Below are 20637 nucleotides of genomic sequence, written 5' to 3' on the forward strand. Positions count from 1 at the left end.
TCCCCTCCTGTTCCACTATTCTTCGTATTCCATTGTTCAATTCGTGTCTCACATTTCCTGTCTCCCTATTCCGTCATTCCTCATTAGCTCCACCATTTCTCCCCTGTTATTATTTTACATTTTCATATGTAAACCTACTGTACGCATAATTAGTATGATTTCTTTACACAAGTTTAATAGGTCACCGTTCAATTTTAACATTTCAGCCGCAGCGGTTACATGTGCATGACTTTCTATAGAAGGGACGGTCACGTGGTAGAAGTGCAGACTGGAAACACGGTCGCCAGACCGGAAGAGGCCTGCAGCCCGCCTCACTACATCCCCCAGAACACCCCCTACATCACTCTTGTCAGTGAGTACATCGCATACTGTAATATATAATGCCACGCTGTATAATGTGACATTAATCCAAGAAAATGGCGTGCATGGAAGATAATTTTTTCGTTTCTATAGGAAAAATTCGTCGGATATAGGAATTTATATATAATTTTACTAATCGACTGATTAAATTTTTCTCTTCTGTACACTCAGTGCGGATTTTATTGTATTTCAAAACATAAATTTTCTCCAATATTCAGAATATGAATGAATATCATCACGTATATTATTTTATTGAATAATTCGTGTGGATTTCATTCGACAAATATGACATTTTCCCGACACTTTTCGAATACATTAATCGGAATCGATTTTGCCAAAACCGTAAATAATTTTACGCAACAAACACGAACGTATAATCAAACCCAGCTGTTGCGGGACCACCCTTACAATAAGTATCTACCTGCATTAAGAGCCTGATAGAACGTTGTTGATTTTGGGGATCTACAAAAAAAAAAAAAAAAAAATGCCTCACCGGGCCAGCTGAAATTTTGCAAGCTCAACTAACGGGCTTTCCACATTGTAACTCCACTTGACTATGCTTGAAAAGCCTTTGCTTTGCAGTGAAAATTTCTGCTTCGACAGTTGAAATTCTTACTCTGGCTATATTAACACTAAAATTTGCTGGTCTAGCGAATTGTTTTTTTCCGTGCAACACTCCACTCACATACACACAGATTCCTGCAAAAACCAAACATTTAATAGACACGCTCCCGTTGTAAATTTCGTCCGGCAAGCGAGAACAATTTGTCACAATGCCACCGTCCAGGTTCTATTTCTTCTCCTCCATACTCTCTGGATGCAGGCATTACATGAAAGAGTATTATGGGTTAACAAACAATATAGCTATATACACACACACACACACACCTACCATCTATATATCTATATGTTTACATAGACGTGAAATGAACTCCTTCACTTCCGACGAAAGGGGTTGCAGGTGGGGCGGGGGGGGGGGGGGGTGGGGGGGGGTCGCGTGTTCCCTGACGGGGCGGCTGACAAAGCATCGATATACGAAAGTCCCGAAGCTAGAGAAGAACGGAGAGTAAGAAGTGAGAAAAACGGAAAGGAAGAAGGTGAGAGGTGAAGGGGAGTAAAAGAGGGCGCTGTGGCCCGCGGGACGAACGAACTGAGTTGTAATCCCAGGGGAGTTATTGGATTCGGTTTGATCCACCACGCGGCGGCGGCGGCGGCTATGGTCCGTCCGGTTCGACGCTTTACTTCGCCGGAAGTTAGTTTCAGTTTCCGGCAATCGACCTACGCCTCGCGGTATATAACTAAGCGGGAGCTGGGGGAGGGGAAAAAATAAAATAGAAAAAAAAGGAAGAAAAAGAAAAGAAGAAGAACGAAGGTATAAGAAAATAAAGTAAATAAAGAAGAAAAAGACTTAGAGACTTACTCCTGCGGCACAGCCGCCGCCCGCGCAACCCTGGACCATGGATCCCTTTTCCCAAACTTTTAATATCTTAACCGCCCCCACCTAAAGCGACGCGGCTGAAACCCGAGTTACTCTTTCGTGACAGCAGCTACTCCCTCGGTCGCTTCTATATATACATATATATATATATATAAATGTATACATATAGCTATAATACATACCTATAGTATATGCATCATGGTACCTGCCGTTCCCGTAATCCGTGGATTATTTCAACTTTTAAATAGGAATTTAATACCGTAAGCCCGTGATTGGCTGATCCGCAATTTTCTCATTTAGGTACCGTACCTTTTTTTTTTTTGATTTTTTTTTCTTTCAATTTTTCATTTTGCTTTATATTTCGATATACGACGTTGCGATAAATCGACGAGCATTTTTAATACCCTTGTACACTCATATTCATTAATGCCTCAACTAACCGGCTAACTTGTTTTCGGTCCGAAACAAAATGCGAGTCTCGATTCTTTACGAATTATGTGACAATGACTGTACATATTTACTTATATAAAGGTTATTCTGAAATTGGGTGGAAAGGTTCTGTTTTCTTTTACAAGTAGCATACAATGCGACGTCGTGAATTCGCTTCGCTGATTTTCGGATGTACGATAATCATATAGTAATTAACATAAAAATCATCTCAAGCCGTAATTGAGGGACGAAATATTTGACGTCTTGACGTAACGGCAAAGAAAAAATCGGCATTACAATAACGTTTGTCCTTTTTTTACTACGTGAGATAAATCGAAGAATTAACGACTTATAATATGAATATAGCATAACCAGTATAATGAAAACGAGAGTTGTTTGTTGGAAAAGAACAAGCAGAACAGAGATGGATGGATGGCTGGATGGATGAGTGATAAAAACGAGTAGTAAGGAATAAGATTGAGAACGAAAATCATTCGGAAAGAAAAAAAAAAAAAATTAACGACGAAAAGCAGAGAATAGAACGAAGTAAATAAATAACGACCACATGCTTCGATGGTTCGCCGGCGACGCACTCACCCAGCTAAAGCATAAAACTACGTGACTTTTATGTCTATGTATCTGATATACATAATGTACTCGATGTATGTCTTATACGGCATACATGTATTTATATAATACACGTAAATTTCTCACAGCCACGTAGTTTTTTCCCAAATACATAGGTAACCATCTATGCGGTACATCTACCTATCTGTACGTTGTACGTATCTACATAGATATTTCTAACCGACTATCACAGTGACGCGGTTGGGATGCTCAAGTGACGTCATTCGATAGATCAAACAAGGCTGTGGTCTAGTTATTCGCTTGAATGGGTCTTCGCAGGGCATGAAACAACTTCTCGTCTACGTATATTCCTACACATAATATTCTTTTTGCAAGCGTAAAAATGATATCAAAAAGCAAATCCCGCCAAGTATAATTTATTGTTAAATTATAACGCGTCAGTTACCGAATTCGCAGAATAATAGACATAGTAAAAATCGGTAACAACAGTTTTTTCTTCAACTATAATACGAATTGTAATACATTATAGAATGACCCTTGTACCTTGTGATACACATTTTGTTCGAGGATTATAAACTACACGCTAGATCATAAGGTATAACATTATTATCATTATTATTATACGCCCTAATACTTTACCCGTGTATATTATGTGAGCCAACTTTAGCGAGTCAATGAATTTTCTCAAAAAGACACAGGGGGTAAATTTATACGTATAATACATATAATATAGCTAGACAATAGATGTTGTATTACGTATACACGAGAGCGCCTTATAACTGTGCAGAACAGGATATAAAACGTAATGTAATATCACTGTGTTTGAATGAACTTTCGACAGGCCGAGGTGTATGGGTGCAGCCTACTCCATTGTTTCGTATAATCAATTAAGGTGAATTGGCTTGAAAATTTTCTGCGAGAGGTCCGATGCGAATTTATCGTACTTTGCGGAATTATACGCGAGCTTCGTGAATGTGTGCGTACGTATTATGTAATACTTATGTGTACGTGTCGTAAGTCTGAACTTGAACCGAGACGTGGGAATAACGGCGTACAATGTACAGGTATGTTGGTATGGGAGGATATAGGAACCCGAGTTCGCGTAATAAACGAACTCGTAAATTTAACCCACGGTTGGTGGTGTCTCCTGGGACCTCTCTCTCTCTCTCTCTCTCTCTCTCTCTCTCTCTCTCTCTCTCTCTCTCTCTCTCTCTCTCTCTCTCTCTCTCTCTCTCTCTCTCTCTCTCTCTCTCTCTCTCTCTCTCTCTCTCTCTCTCTCTCTCTCTCTCTCTCTCTCTCTCTCTTTCTCTCTTTCTCTCTCTCTCTCTCTCTCTCTCTCGAAGAAATTAGAAACAAATATAATCCTGTCGTGGGTACAAAAGAACGGAGGAGAACAAAGCAAAGCAAAGCTATACGAAACAAGCAAGCAACTTCTCGCAATAATACCGAATATATGTCCGTATGTGTATACGTATATATATATATAACACATGCCCATTCAAATCAGGGGTACAATCTGGTTAAGGATGTGCATAAATCGAATATTATACATCTACATAGAACGAGGTTCAAGATTGATAAAAAAAACAGCGTCATTCAAACGTGGAAATTAGTTTTAATTTTGCAGGTATTGCACACTTGAACTGGACTATTATAAGTATTGCAATTTTCATTTAAATGCTTAAAGTAGAGAATATTATCGTTTCATTTTTAGAGGAGTTTAGGTAGGGGAATAAAATGACAGAGTCGGTAATAAATATTATTTATATTCCGTGATTTCTTCGCTATTCCATATTCGTACTCTATTCCATCGTTCCTCTCCAGATCCACCGTTCCTCACACTCCATCGTTCCATTCCTCTTTTATATTCGTACCCTGTTCCATCGTTTCTCTGCAGGTCCACCGTTCCTCATATTCCATCGTTCCACTCCTGCTCCACCGTTTCTACCGACCCGGGCGATCTTGAATTTCACCAATTTTCAATATATAATAACGATTTGATAACTGTCCTCGGTCTTCTCGTCAAAATGCCCGATTTTCCAGCGAAGTTAAGAGTACATTATATTGGTTCAGGAGCTTTCGAATCTCGTCGATTCGTTGAAACATTTCTAGCTGTTGGAGTAGACTGTACAATCCTGTGTTCGATATAACCTTAAACAGACGGGTTTTCGCGCTGTCTTCGTTCTCCGGTAGGTATACTAGCTGCACGAGACTAGCAGAGAGACTACGGATGGTAGTTGCAGGGAAAGCTAAAAGCGCGCTACGGAGAACATCATGGTTATGAGGAAGGTAGACTCTATTGTGCTATTGCGTTTCAATCTACAGTAGCTATCCGTTGTTATTAAGGTAAAGGTACCGAGTGCGCAAACACATCGAAGCGAACACTGTTCCAACAATGAAATCGCGGGTGTCCTCTGCGTGTGTTACGATCACGTGGTACAGAAGCTGCGACGACGGTAGTAGAACCTGGAGACCAAAGTTGTTCGGAAAGCCGGTCTCGAGAGCCATAAAGCGAGAAACCTAGCGGAGGGGGTGAAACTTGTACAGAGACATCGATTATTCTCCAAGAAACGCGGCGCATCAACGAAAATTAGTAATCCAGCTCCGATCGCTTCCCCTTCCCCTCAAACCCCCCCCCCCCCCCTCTCGCCCCTCGGGCGGATTGATCAACCCCGTTTTCCATCCCTCGGGCAACCCGCCCCCGTATTCTGCCGCGTTTTACCCATGGTTCACCGCCCAAAGACTCCGACGCTCCGGTCTTATGCAAATCGATGGTAGTGCGGTATTATCCTAGTTTATCGGCTGCTCACACATACCATTTCCACGGTTTATGTATACATTGTATATAGATAGATATGTATTATATAGATACCTTGGTATTATACGCTCTGTTGTGCGGCACTTCGCAGCCGGTTTCTATATCTATCAACCCTGCAGCGCGAATCCCATCTTTGACAAAAAGCCAAACTCACGCGTCTCGTTTTCGGGACCGTAATCGAGACTCTTGGATAATTTACTGTCGTGCGAAATTTGGTCCTCGTTCGATTTGATATTTCCACAGTTGTTGTCAATGACGGATCTCTCGCGTTGCATTTTAATGATAGAAAAAAAAATCTTCGTTAATTCGTATGCAATTTTCTGGTTTTATAAATCTTCCAAAGGATTGGTGAATTTATAATATTATTCAACGAATATGCGTAATAAATTGTACACGAACACTGCGGATTTAATATTACAAGTCGCAAAAAAGCACCGAAAGTTAAAAGTTTCCGTTTCTTCGAAACGATGATTACACGACTCTTGAGGTATAATTTCTGATCATCGCGGCATCTTATTATACGTTCGAATAATTCTGATGTATGAATGTTCAAGTGCGACATGCCCGAGGTTGTAATAAGATACGAACTTAATATGGTTCGAGCTTACTTATCTCAGGGGTAGTTTAGCGTCTGATTTATCGGACTGGATCCCGGAAGTGTCGTTACGGGTAGGAAGTTAAGAGGATGCGAAATCGTGTCCCATAATTAAACCGTCCAACAAACCGGCGACAATTTGTTTTCCGCCCGATGAATATTTGTTTAAATTCGAGTTGGAGAGAATTTTTCGTTTCGATCGAAGATCGGAAAAAATCGGGACCCGAGATTTGTTTTCCCATTGCTATTTAGCGAGAAACGGTATTGAATTTACGGCAATTAAATTTCGACGTACACCGGAAAAGCTGAAGAAAATTTCGATAACCTTTGAATCTGAACTGCGGCGAGTCTCTCAATGTATAATAAAGACTGTCTATCTATATATTAATAAAGATGGGGAAAAAGTTTGAAGCGGTCAACAATTTTGTTTGCCTCGCACACGAAGCGGGCAAAAAGTCTATATAGGTATAAAGGTAGCAGACCGCGGTGCAGGAGGCGTCGAGGCTAGACTCATTTTTCATAAGTTTGAAAAACAGCACCGGTGTCGGGCGTAAATTTGAATTTCTGAAAAGGTTTGAGCGGTTCGAGCGCCGCGCTTTTCCGGAAGCGCAGAGGCGCGGGGAGGAAGAGGAAGTGGAAAAGAAAAAATAAGAGAAGAGACTGCTCGAGGGGCATATGGCGCGGAATTTAGCGTCGTTTTATTGGCTGCTCCGGGACGCCTTTAAGCTATCGCCGCTGAGTCCTTTGCACCGAATTTGCTTCCTGTACCTCCTCCCCGCAGGACGATTACGCGTGCCGAGCATCAAAGTACCTGCACGACTTTAAAGTCTCGGTGGTATCGGAGAAAAATTATATTCCGCCTCGTAGCAAACCGGTGTTTAAAAGATTTTTCATACCCCTGCACATCGGCGATTCTCATTCTCGATCAAATTACACATGTACGTTTCTACGTCGGTGCAAATTATACGATTTTCTTCTGCAGGTTCGAGAACAACGGAATCTATTTACGAGCATTGAAACAAACGAAAGTTTGAAAGATGTTTCACTTTGGGAGAAAAGCAACATTTGCATTAATTACAATGCGAGAAGAGCAAAAGTTGGCCAAATTTTAACTTCGGATAAACAATATTTTCCGAATAATTTATGCAAACCTTGCAATCTACATTGGTGATTAATGCAAATCACAGATTTTCCACCGTATTACGTCATGCAGGATGTTTCGACGTCGCATAATTGAGGAAGCAATCGATCCTTAGAAATGAAAATTCGACGACCAAAGAATTCCTCTGACGAGTTTGAGAAAGCAAAATTCAAGCCTGTTAATTTCGATACACTCAGCGCGATGTCGAAATCCTTGCACGGAGCATTCGCTGCTCGAACGTTGTATTTACGCAGCTTTATCGTGAACTTTGAATTCATCAAAGCTTTCTTCCTTGTTTTTCTCCAAGCTCCGGAAGGGCTCGAATCCTCCGAAAAATATGCGCGAATCGAAACGTCCCTTAATCAGATTTCCGAGAAGACGGACTTGGCCTACGCCTACGCAACGTACAATCCGCGGGCGAGACTTTCGATCGGATCGATTAATGCGGTAATTGAGGAGACTGAGGAGGAAGGACCAGGAGGTAGGCAACCGAAGTGCGGAATCGTGTAGCTTTGCCGTGTATTCGGCGGGCGAACCCCTTCGGCACCGGTCGCCGGGACTTGATTACGATCCGGAAGTGGTGGAAAATTGAAATTCCATGGGCGAAGGGGCTGCTTCGGAAGTTGGGAAATAACGTCGGGAGTCCGGCGGTGCGGAATCGGGTTCGCAGATCGCGTTGCGGGGCGGGTTTCACCGAAAACCAGTCTTCCTCGGGGAAAAACCGCGGGGCGATTTTCGCGAAATGGCAACGCCGCCGATGAAAGGTACAGCAGCGGAGCAGAGGGACGAGGGACATGTCGTCCCGTTATGGAAACGGGAAAGCTGGATGAAAGGGTTGGCGGAAGGGGGTAAGTGACAAGTTGAGGGATTGCGACTGCAGCGTTCTGCGCTCTTTTGTCGTCGATCTTTCCACCGAAGATCGAGCGTCAAATTTATCCAAACTTCGAATCTCTGATCGATATCCGGGGAATCGAAGGACCGATGGATCGATCATTCGGTCAACGAAGTGACGAATCTAACGGTCGCAAACTGGATCATGGATCGGAGAAACAGTTGAACAATCATCTCGGATATTCTTTGAAGTAACTTGTACAGAAACCGATCAAGTTCGTTTAAATCGTTGGAAATATCGAATTCCAGATCACCGAGTGATTTCTATTTATTTACAATTACTTCCTAGCGTTATCTCGATTTTATTCTTTGAAAAAACCTGTAGAACCACCAATAAAGATCGTTGAAATCATTGGAAACAACGAATTCCATATTACCAAGTGATTTCCATTTTATTGGATTATCGAATCACCAGTACCCGGAATTATAATTCCCTTAAGATCATGGGTTGAAAAACGAATCGACACGAAGAGTATCGAAGAGGCGATATAAACATTAACGCAGGGTTTTTTGGACGATACACGGCTATCCGCTTTTTCTCAAATCTCACGCTGATTTTGCCACCCAAACGTCGAAACCTGAAGCCCCTGGACCCTTCAAGGCGCCAGTGAGTCCGAACAGCCCTTATCGTTTATAGTCTCTCAGCGACATTAGAAAAGAACGGACGATCGGTCCTTTCTCGTCCATTTGAAATAAAAGTCAAAGAATAGATTGAATTCACTGCGTTTAAATATTATCCATCATCCCATTCCCATTAAAATTTACTTCCAACGACTTCCTGGCGTTACATGCGATGTCCTGTAGCTACACCCTATTCCGAGGTCACTGAAAATCGCCTAGAGATGTCGGGAGCCATATGGAATCTACTCCCAAGTCTGTATTAAAAAATTGGTATCATTCTTTCAATTTCCGAGGGAATTGTCGAAAATGCTCGTGGTCGAAGAGCGGCCCTGGTAAAAAATCCTCCGCGGGTTTATCCCTGCCAATTTTCACCCACGAACCGGGTACTTTTGCATGCATGTTACCGTCGTGCACTGCGCCGCTGAATTATTATGCCGTGGCCGACTTCGGCTCTCCGCCGAGAACCGTACGGATTAAAAAATCCACCTCGCGAAAGCTCCCGCGGCTACGTAAATAGAGGACTCACTCCGGTAGGCTAGCCGCCCTGAAACCTCCCCCGGCGGCCAGCTTTTAAAGGAGATGTTATTTCAACGCCACCCGCCGTCGAGCCATTAACCGGTAAACCGGTAACCGTTAAGCCGACGCGGTTTCACAATATTGTACGCGTGTATGCACGCGCGTAACGTACATACGCCATGATTTCATGGTTTCTCGAAAATTCATCCGTCAGGGGCCGAAAACCCGAATCTACGTTACACGGTTTAATTGCTAAAAAGAGAATAAAAAAATTACAAAACCGAAAAAAAAACGTGAAGCCGCGCTTGATTTTTATTTCGCACGGTATTGTATTATCGAGGGATTTTAACTGTTTTTAAACTTCCGTTCGTTTTTTTTTTTTTTTTTTTTTTTTCTTTTCAACCACAGTTGAATAATTGTAAATTTACCTTCGACTTCTTCGAGAAAGTGTTTCACCCGCGTCATATATTATATCCAGATTTTTTTTTTTTTAAACTCTCGCAAGGGAATTAACGGTGAGAGGGTATTTATTCGTGTTTATTTTCACCGATCACGTGATTTCAAGCATTATTTCAAACACATCGTTGCGTGAAATATTTCTCTGAAAATTGACTCGCGATATTTACGGAAACTGATTGACAGTATACTTCGGGAATTCAACAGCAAAAAAAAATGCTCTCTCAATTTTATCTTATCAGTTGCGTCAAAATCGGGTCAAAAAACGTGAAATTAATATCGCGCCGAAGACTCCGTCCGAAATTCCATCGATATTTTCCACAGCAGCTGTAAATCACGTCAATTTTTGAATAATTACGTATAAGATCGGACGAAAATTCAGAGCTTTCGAGTAAAATAAAATAAAAAAAAAAAATAAATTTACCGGATGCTTCAATCAAATTTCCAATACATTTAATACTCGTGTAGTTCTTAATTTAGTCGGTTAAAAATCAAATTTTTTCTGCAAGACAGTTTAATAAATATACATGCATGCGAAATCATGCAATACACAATTCTCTAGGTATTCTTGTACAAGGCTCTGTAATAATCGAATTAACGAATACGTGCGGATTTGAAATTGTCTGGAGAAAAATTTTCGCACGAATAATTTTCACCCCCGTTTGTCTACACAGTGTCGCGAGCTTCGAAAGCATGCAGCATATACTAAAATTTCGACGAACAATCAGTCGATTTAACGGGAGTTACACGCGGGACTGCGCGAAAAGTATTTTGCCCTCTCCCTCCCTCTCTCTCTCTCTCTCTCTCTCTCTCTCTCTCTCCTCCGTCTCTCTCGCGCGCCCTCGTATATTGATTATATAACCGGCCGAATATACTAACACGGCTAAAAACATTCACCGCCAACCCCCAGCTGATATGCTGATCTTAGAACCGCAACCCCTATAAATGTCGTCTATCCTTGCTCGCTACACCCCATGCTGTCTGTAAAATCCGTTGTCGTATCAGCTATACCGTATACAATCACTGCGGTAAGGAAAGAGATGAAAGAAGGAAGAGAGGGAAGAATGTTCATTGTTTGTTTTTGTTTTTTTTTTTTTTTTTCACATTTCGAAATCGAGCTCTTTTTCTTTTTTTGTTCATTTTATAAAATTTTACCCGAAACGGGGGGGTGGGGAGGTAAATTTCGCCAAATTTTCCGGCTCTCCGGTTTATCCATTTCGTTTTCTTCGTCTTTAACTTTCTCCTTTCTTGGACCTATATATCTTGTTTCTTCTCCGCGTTGACGAGGAAGATGGGAGGATAATTTCTCTTCGTATAGGTCAGTGAGGTCGCGAGATAACGGAGCATGGATGGTGTTGGGTAAGGCGGATGGGGGGAGGGGGGGGGGGGGGGGGGACGGGGGACGAAAAGGAAATGTATCGAGGGTAGAAATGGGGTGACTTTGTCGGACGTCTTTCCCTCGGCATCCAGCGACCATTGTCTGGCGGCCCTGTTACCGCCTTGACAAGGAAAAGATTAATACCAGAAGGTGATGCCTGGATCTTCGTTCCCGCGACTCGAGCTGCAGGCGTGAATCGAGCCTGAAACATAATTTTTGCCGTCGTCGCGGTTATTTCACTTTCACTACACATCATTCTTCGCGCGTTGTAACACATATTGGACCTTTTCAGATTAGACATCTCTTTTATTTATTAGGTGTTATTTTTTTTTCTTTTCTTTTTTTTTTTTCTGGAACAGGTGTTAACGTCGATTTCTTCCGAGCTAACAAAAACCTCTCCAACTATATTTTGTGTATAAGATTTTTAATTCAGACGCTGTCTCGTTCCAATGACTCGTGCATTTTTGAAAAAAATAAATAGTGTTAAAAAATTACATTCATCCCAGTTTCTTCGAAAAACTTTCAAAATTATCGTGTTATACGGGAGTTATTTTAATTTATATAATAATAAAAATTATTAAAAAATAATTTTCAGTATATAATAGCACCGTAGGTACATAATATATCAGACTACTTCAAATTCGGAAAAAATGTGTATAATTTTTTTACTTTGTTGTCGGAACATGGTCTGAATATGTCATATATATATATATAATTCGGGGGGTGAAACGACCGATATCAATTATCCGGCTGCAGGGCGATTCAATTTTCGAGAACAAACACTTTTATCCGTGAAGGTTCGAAGAACTCTTCCTCCGCCACGAGTGCGTGGGAGAAGAAAAGAGAGTGAGAAAAGAAGGGAGAGAGAGAGATGTGGAATAGGAAAACTGACGGATGAATGGATGCCCGGAGGACAGATGGACCGAGGGTGCAAGTTTTCGGCTGAGGTAAAGAAGATATTGCGCTAAGGGGTACGTCACTCAGGATTTTCTATCGCCTCAACCCACCCCAGAAACGAGACAGACGTTACGCGCCCTCTATAATAATCATTTCCCCAAACCTTTACCCGTCCGCCTCTGATGTGTCAATCAACATTTTTAACCACGCACGCGAATCTGAGAGAAAGAGAGAAAGAAAAAAAAATAAATAAAAAAAATCACATACATTTCCCGACGCGACGAAACGCTTATCTCTTTACACCCCCTTTGAGCGTCATTTTCTTCCGTGGAATTTCACCGTATTTTTAATCGCCGTTTAGAAGGCTCGCTTTGACGGGACGAAGGGTAAGAAAAATTGAATAAATTACGTAGGGGTGCGATTCTCAATTATTTATTTACTTGTTTGTTTGTTTGTTTGTTTGTTTGTTTGTTTTTTTTCTCCGCGCCTTCGTCATCCGATCATTTTATACGATCTTTATAATCTCTAGACTTTTCAGTTTACGATTATATCCAATCCGCTGCTGTCCCGAACATTAAGCTCGTTGTTTAATTTCCGCAGTTATTTTGAAATTATTTGATGAATTGAATACAGCAGCGACAAGACGATCGAGCTGTTTGATTCCGGCGTTGATTTTATAATAACAGATGCAAACAAAATCGCCTGATATTTATTTTTTTCAACCTAGCTGCGACTATATATATATATGTATACATATATTAGGATGGTCATTATTTAGGGTATTGACAAATTTTTGCCCACCGAAACCTTTTTTGTATTTAACTTAGTAATTTGAGAAAATTTGTAAAATAAATTCACAGACTGTCAATTATACGGCTTAGAACATACGCTTGAAGGAAAAATCTGAAAATGAATTAGATGAATTTTATATATACCCGTTATAAGAGTAAAACTACTCGAAACTCGATTTACCGATAGAAAATATTAACAGTCTTCTAATTTCTACCGAATTTCAGCTGCAGCTGTATTATTCGTTTCTCTATTCATCGATCCTTATTACCTGACGTAATAATTATAATAACGAATGAAAACAGCGAACGAGTCGAACTCAGTTCGCGTACCGATTCAGCAGTTTGTACCCAGTTGAAATATCACTCGCTGCATGTTTCAAAATCGATGAAAATTCCCCGGCAATTTTTCCCAGTTTCGTACAGTCTCGTATAGAGTGCAGGATGGGTTGAACATATGCAGCGCGCCTCGATCAAACAGTTTTTTTTCCATAACACATACGAGAAATGATGACAGTCCCTCGATATTGAATTCCGTTCGTCCGCAAAGAGCGCGTTAATTTCAGTCTATCATATATTCTTTGAATTACGGACAACTTTTTACTCACTTTGTAGTTTTTCTTCTCTTTATTTTCCCCTATTTTCCTATTATTAATTCGCGAGCGCGTATACCAATACCGGGAAATGCATTTTAAACTGAATTTCGGTATATTTCCAGTGAGAACTTCGATAACCGTATGTACACCAAAATCATACAAAAATACGAACCGCGTTTAGTGGGGGAAAAAAATATCGTAACGATACGTTGAATATTCATAAATTGTTGCAGGAATGAAACAACAAAAAACGAGGGACAACATTCTCGAGAAAATTTAACCGGGTGCAGACATTTTTCTTGTTTCATTTTACTTGTTTTTTTATCGTAATTTCGACGCGATCATTTTCCAAAAAGAGGACAGATTACCGTTTAACTCATAAAAGTTTCGTGATTCCAAGAAAAAATTTTCAAGTTTCTAACAAATAATTCAGAACGATATCCGCTGCGTATTGCGGAGAAGTAAAGACAAGAAGAAAAAAGAAAAGAAAAGCAGGGAGCTGGGGGTAGGTGAAGAAAGAAACGAAGAGAAAGAGGGAAAAATCGGGCACGGATATTCCGTGTATGAACGTCGTCGCTCCGTAACGCTGCTGCGTCTCTCCTTGCGCATATAACGCAAGCACCGCGCGGTGGTAAAATGGGATAAAGAGTAGTTTCATCCGTTTACGGTCAGCCCTCCAGACGGGAAAAAGAGCCCGCAGAGAGTTTCGGCGCGGAGTAGTAAAAGGAGGCAGGCCACGGGTAAGCCGCAGAGACTTCGCGTGGAGGAGTCAACATCCAGGGAAATGGGGGGGCCCCGCAGGAACAGGTGACCCGTGTCGGGTTCAAAGACGCGCCACTGCGAATCCTAAGCGACGTGCATTCGACCCCGGCAAAGGATCGGAGGAAACCCAACCGCCCCCCCCCCCCCCCCCCCGCCCCTCATGCCCAATCTACCGTAGAAACGTGGCTTTCCTTTGACGTACTACCAGTTATTTTCCATGCTCCAATCCTCGCCGCTGCACCCCTTTTCTGGCTTACCTTTTCCCTGAATGGGAGATGAAGAGGACGGCAACGGGGGGCGGAAAGGGAGAGGGAGGGGGGGGGGGGGGGGGCGGGGAAAAGAACAGCGGAAGTGGAAGAAGGAGAAGGAGGAAGTCGTCTTTCCTTTTACCCAGTTACGCTCTCTTCTCTACGATTTTCGATCGTACTTCGATATATATATATAATATATATATATGTATAATATTATACGTATGTGTCTACATTCTACGTTATACACGGTGGGAAAAATATTTCTTTAACCGTTTATAGAACGAATTACTGATATTCGTTTATTTTATACATTATGTAGATAAATAGGAAATAATTTTGTTCCGTATTTGTAGTAATTGAAAAAGAAACTTTAATCGACTCTGAGGAAATTTTCGTTACTTTCTATTAGAACGATTGATTTAATGATTTCATTGCAGTGAAAAAATTGATCGGTCAGAGAACGATATTATTCATTAATTTTATCATGATATCGCTAAACGTTCCGGATTTATTGAATTATTATGTTTTAAAACTGTGAAAATGTCTTTGCTCGAAATGTGAAGAGAAGCTTATAAAACGTCCATGCTTTGGTTCATACGATCTCTTGAAAAATCGTTAAAGTTGTACCAAATGCGTTGGATTTCACTCTACGATGGCACGTTTTATTCAGAAAACTATATTTTGGGTGTAGATTTATGTAGAATGAAATTATGTTATAAAATCAATAAAACTCCTTAGATCGATAAAGAAAAATTATTTATTTCATTATAGAAGTAATGAGATATTTTTTCGCATGAAATATAACATTCCCTGCCAATTGTTTCGCAGAATCAAAGAATCAATCGAATAATGATTCTTCTCTTTTCTAATGCAATTATTCGCGTTTCTGTGCCAGGTCTTACACATCACGAGAAATCCGTCCTCCCGTGAAGGAGTTTTAAAAAAAGGCGATTCAAAGATTGGCTCTGTCGCCGCCATTTTGCAACGAAATGATGATAAAATTTTTTTTTCATACTTCAATACGTGTTAAATGGACCCTCTGAAAAAAAATTCTATTCCATTTTCCAAAGTTCGAAAATAAATCGACAAAGTTGGGCCATTTTTTCGGCCGTTAGAGTGGTTGTTACCCTTCAACTTCTCCATCTGAAAGAAACGAGTTACTTTTTTCACGATCTTAATAAGGATTTTTTTTTACCCGACTGCTCGTTTAGCTTTCTTTCCTATTTTCTCTCTACCGATTCTTTTAATTTCCACTTTCTCCTCTTCCTCCTACACCTTCATCCTCTCTTTCTCTTTTCATAGTCGCGTCTATTACGATGCTGCGAAATAGCGCGAGGGGTGGAAAATCGAGTAAAAAAGGTGGCGACGGGAGACGGCCGGGGGGGTGGAGGTCCGGCCTTTAATCAGAAATCGCGTAATGAAGCGAAAAAATCAAGTTGCCCTTTATCGGAAGATCGAAGGGCGAGGTACAGAGAACAGGGGCTGCCGCTGTACAAAAGCTCCGAACGTATTCGAGACGTACGTACATAAATACATACATACATACATGCATCACGTGACTAAAGCGAGTGTAATTAACCATAAAAATAACGAGATTTTTGCGGTCTCGGATCTGACTCGACTGTTCGAATTCCCGGGCGCGGGACGCAATCGATGGGCGCACGTATATAAACTACCCTCTGAGCAACTCGTTGAGGAGGGTGAATACGCGCCACCATGCGAGTGGTTGTGAATGGCAGAAAATAGCGGGCAGGTAGAGCGATCGAGGGGTGAAAGGGAGGGGTGAAAGTCGCTGGCTCTCCGCTCGACTGCCTCGTCAGATTTGTCTCATTAGAGTCGGCATAGTGTTCTTAGGGCTGGTTTAAGCTCTCGTTATCGAAGCTTTGTTCCCCGTTCTCCTATTTCCCTTATTTTTCCTCCACATTATCCACGATTTTCCTGGCTATTCACTAGCGACACCGAAAATGTAACAATTGCCCATAATTGTACATAGGCTGGGTGTTTTACTCAAAAATCGCCGCTCAACGCCAGCGTGTAGGCAACAAAAGTGACATCCTGAATATGCAGATTGCCGATCTTCTGGCGTTGAGTGCCGATTTTTATGAAAAGCTCCAGGCACGCACCCTAATTTATATTTTTCTATCCCCCTTTCCGTTTTTTCTTTTTCTTTTTACCAATTGTCGGTGCTCTTTTTATCCTTTAATTCTCTCTCTCTCTCTGTCTCTCTCATCTTCAAATTTTATCTTAAAACGTGGTGTGTTTTTTTTTTTTTTTTTTTGCCACAAACTCATCGCCCATTCGACGGATTGATTTTATCCCGTTTGGAATACCTCGCGTTTCTCCCCTTCCCTCGCTCAGCATCGCAACAGGCCAGCAACCGCGGTTCTTTGTAACCTTATCATGTCTGAGTTCTTCGATCTTGAGTCAGCTTGCTGTTCCCTCGGCAAAACCCTCGCAATCAGTCTAATACCGGTACCCCAAAGCAGTTTGAAACGCCCCCTCGGCTTCACTTGACGAGCTACTTATGCAAGCAACCGAAGTAAAGACCTTTATCGGTAATTATTACCAGTCGTGGGGGGAATCCATTTCCTTAATGCACACAGCGGCTACATTTTCCCTTTGCGTTTATTATTATTATTATTATTATTATTATAACGTTGTAACGAAATCGACGCCGTATAAAGAAATTTCGTATATAGATGTATATATATATAGAAGTAGAAGAAAAAACTTCGCACCTCTGGCGAACAGTTCGAATGTCAGATGTTTATTTAACAATTGCGGTGAAGATTGTTTGAAGTTTTTCTCTTCATAAAGTGTTTATATGAAACGCATCCAACCGAAAATATAGCGGGTTGTTTCGTGTAAATGTTCCTAAGTTATATCCGACTGCATTTATGCAATTTAGTATACATTTTACCGATTGACATTTGTCACATTATTTACGATCGACTGAATTCTCACTCTTTCTAGTAGACGTCAAATATTGAACTATAAAAACAAATGTCGATCAGTAATGTGTATCGTGAATTGCATAAATGCAGGCGGATTTTGTTGAAGCGTACGGTGCATTGCATAATTATAGGCGGGTTTACTTTATTTATCAGTGAAAGTGGTCGGTATCTAAAAATTCAAGTCGTTGAAACCTTTGTAAATAAAAATTTGAAAGAAATAGCGATTATTCATTTGATTCCAAATCATTTACCGAAAAATTATCAAAAAAATTGGAGAGTGGGTGAAACGTGACGCGTAAACTAGGAAACAATGTACCACAAGAAAGTAAATAAACAATATGGTCCAAGATTTGTAAAGTCTTTGTCTTCTTCCAGCGAGTTCACCGGAGCCACGGCAGTGTCCGTACCTCGGTAAGTTCACGGTGACGGGAATGAATCGAAACCAGAGAAACACGCGGGAGAATCGGCGGATCCACGAAGTTCACAGGGACAAGGAGAAGGTGCGCCACGCCCAGGAGAAGACGTTCGAGGTGGAGGCGAGGCGGGCGAACAACGATTACCTCGTTCACGAACGGCGAGGCAGGAAAACGCGGTCCAACAGGAGGGTGGGCCGCTCGCCTCGGGCCCCGCGAGGCGCCGAGGGGCCAGAGGACCTCCTCGAGGGCGCCGAGGACTTTACGAGACGGCAGCGCCGGTTTTGGGGCCCACGAAGTGAGGAGGGGGGCGGCGACGGGAAGCCGGACCTTGTTCAGTCCCACGTCGACTACTTCGGGGACTACGACACCGCCTCGCGACCGACGAAGCGCAGCACCCCCTTCGACCTCGCCGACGTAATCAGGCCCCGGCGGGCCTTACGGACTGACGCCGAGCGTGACTCTTCGGACAGGAGGGAGAAACGCGAGGAGGAAGAGTCGGGGTGCGTTTCGGAAGTCACAACCCTCACCGTTGGATGCTCAACCGCTGACAGGATGGAGTTCCAGGGTGATTGCGTTGACGACGATACCGTCACTGGTGAGTTTTCCCGCTCTTTTTCAAATTATTCGTACCAATGCTCAGTAGATAAGTGGGCCTGAAGGGAAACTGCGTTAGCAATCCGGTAGCTTCTTTATCGACGGGAGTTGTTTAACACGCAATCCTGTGAAACACGCAAAACCCCATCAGGGTAACCGTCTTTAACACTCTTTATGAAGTCAACGATTAAGACGAAAGAATAGATATTGCGGTAATCGCCCCGAGAATGAAATTTTCAGTTTTTAGTGGTGTTATATCCTTCGAAGTCTAGAGAATCGTTTAAAAAATATTTATTCATCGCAAATCTTTGATTCTACGAAAGATTTATTTTTTCAAGAAAACGAAACAGTTATTTCTGTTACAAGTGCGAAAATTAGGCGATTTCCAACGGTTACAAAGTTGGTGATACGAGTCAGATATCGCTCATCCGAACGTGTGACATGCGCTATTTCATCCGACACCTCTGAAAGCAAGTTTGAATTGAGAAACAAACGAATGTAATATAATAATATAAAAGAAGTAGATGAAGGGCAATCAAGAGGACCAGAGACACAGACCCGGCTTCGTGAAACTTAACCTAAACGCGCTCACTTCAGATTAAACTCAGCTCATTGACGTCACTGACGGTGCGCAGAGTCCGTGCGTAAAATCAAGTTATCGGAAAGTGCGCATGCGCAAGAAATCCCTAGTCCGTAAAATTGCAAATATCAATGAAACGCACGCGCCAACGGCGTTTTGCCTTTTTATTTGTTTCAACAAAATCCTGATCAATTTATCGAAAAGCTCTAGAATCAATTGTTTCATGCGATTACAAACAGTCTCAACTCTCTTCTGGTCGTATTCTTTGAGACCTTGATCTGCCAATTAGTACTCAGAAGGAGGTTTCTAGAAATTCCGTTCGAGACGAAAAGTAGGAAAAATTCTTTGGCTCGGTCCAAAATTCCGCCAAAAATTGGGAATTACAAGTCCGATTTGGGCCATGAGAGTCAGGGCGATAAACACGACTACCAACGATGGTGTAAATTGTTGAACAGCTTATTCCTGCCACGGGCGTTGGTTCGACACGGAGGGCACGCAATTCGTAATTGCGACTCCTCTGGCAACCAGGAGGACGGCATGGTCCAACGACAACAACAGACCGCAGCCATTCCGCAACAGCAGAAGACTCTGTTTCATGTACCGTGAAAGTGGCGGTGTGGTCAGTTTGACCGCCAGTCCGGTCGCTTGTCAACGAGGAGTACCGCCGCCGCCTCCGATGTTGGCCTTCAACGCGACGAGCATAGGTGAGCATCGTCCCTGTTTTCGATAATATTCAACCCAATTAATTTAAACCTCCGATTATCGATGAAATCGATTATTTTTTCTGACAATCCGTTTTTGCTTTTGACTCCCATGAACGACGCAATAGAATATCAATTTATGGTATTAAAGTATTAAATTATTATCATTGTCTTGCTTACTAAGTACCTATTTGATGTAATTAATGAAAGGTAAATGAGTATTTTTACCTGAAATTGAAATATATTTTTAATGAAACTATGAATTATGGAAAAACTTTACCTATATTGAGACTACATACTGAATTGTACGAAATTTGGATTTCGAATGCACCGTTAAAAAAAAAAAAAAAATACGGATTAATTATTCTTAACTTAATGGCTATCGCTACTACGTAGATGAACTGTTTTTGACCATCTTAAGACCCTCTTTCCATAAAAAGCGCGAAAAGAAAGATTGAGAGTTTCGTTTAAGACGGAGCTTGATGTAATAAGTAAAAGTACACACAATATTTGTACATCAATATTACGTGTACTGTATACCATAAATATAATATACGTCAACATTAGACTGAAAAATTAATATTTGCTCGAATCACGGCGTTTTATTATATCATTACAAGTTTCAATTTACAATGCAAAGGGGAGAAATTTTATTTCGCTTATAATTCCGGATTCAGGGCGAAATTTCCTAAAGCAACGATTGCTTTTGAGATATGCAAACATCAATTTCGTGTAAGATAAATTAATTTTCATTTGCCCGATTCAGCGTTTATATACATATACATGTACATATAGTACATAAAATATGTATACATGATATGCTTTTGCCGGCGCGTCTTATGTAAAGGGTGTCGGTGAAGTCTCGAG

At 41.5% G+C, this 20637-nt stretch overlaps 1 protein-coding gene across 8 annotated transcripts in view; it reads left to right on the forward strand.

Moving 5' to 3' along the window:
- LOC107225685 overlaps positions 1-20637 on the forward strand; it is a 155073-nt gene that overhangs the window by 132027 nt on the left and 2409 nt on the right. For all 8 annotated transcript variants that reach the window (XM_046737199.1, XM_046737197.1, XM_046737198.1 and 5 more), the window contains 3 exons: positions 207-352; positions 17855-18490; positions 19525-19773. In XM_046737199.1, coding sequence (XP_046593155.1) covers positions 207-352; positions 17855-18490; positions 19525-19773 — 1031 coding nt within the window. The remainder of the gene's footprint in view (positions 1-206; positions 353-17854; positions 18491-19524; positions 19774-20637) is intronic.

Source organism: Neodiprion lecontei, chromosome 4 (assembly GCF_021901455.1).
Source record: "Neodiprion lecontei isolate iyNeoLeco1 chromosome 4, iyNeoLeco1.1, whole genome shotgun sequence".
NCBI classification, from domain to species: domain Eukaryota; kingdom Metazoa; phylum Arthropoda; class Insecta; order Hymenoptera; family Diprionidae; genus Neodiprion; species Neodiprion lecontei.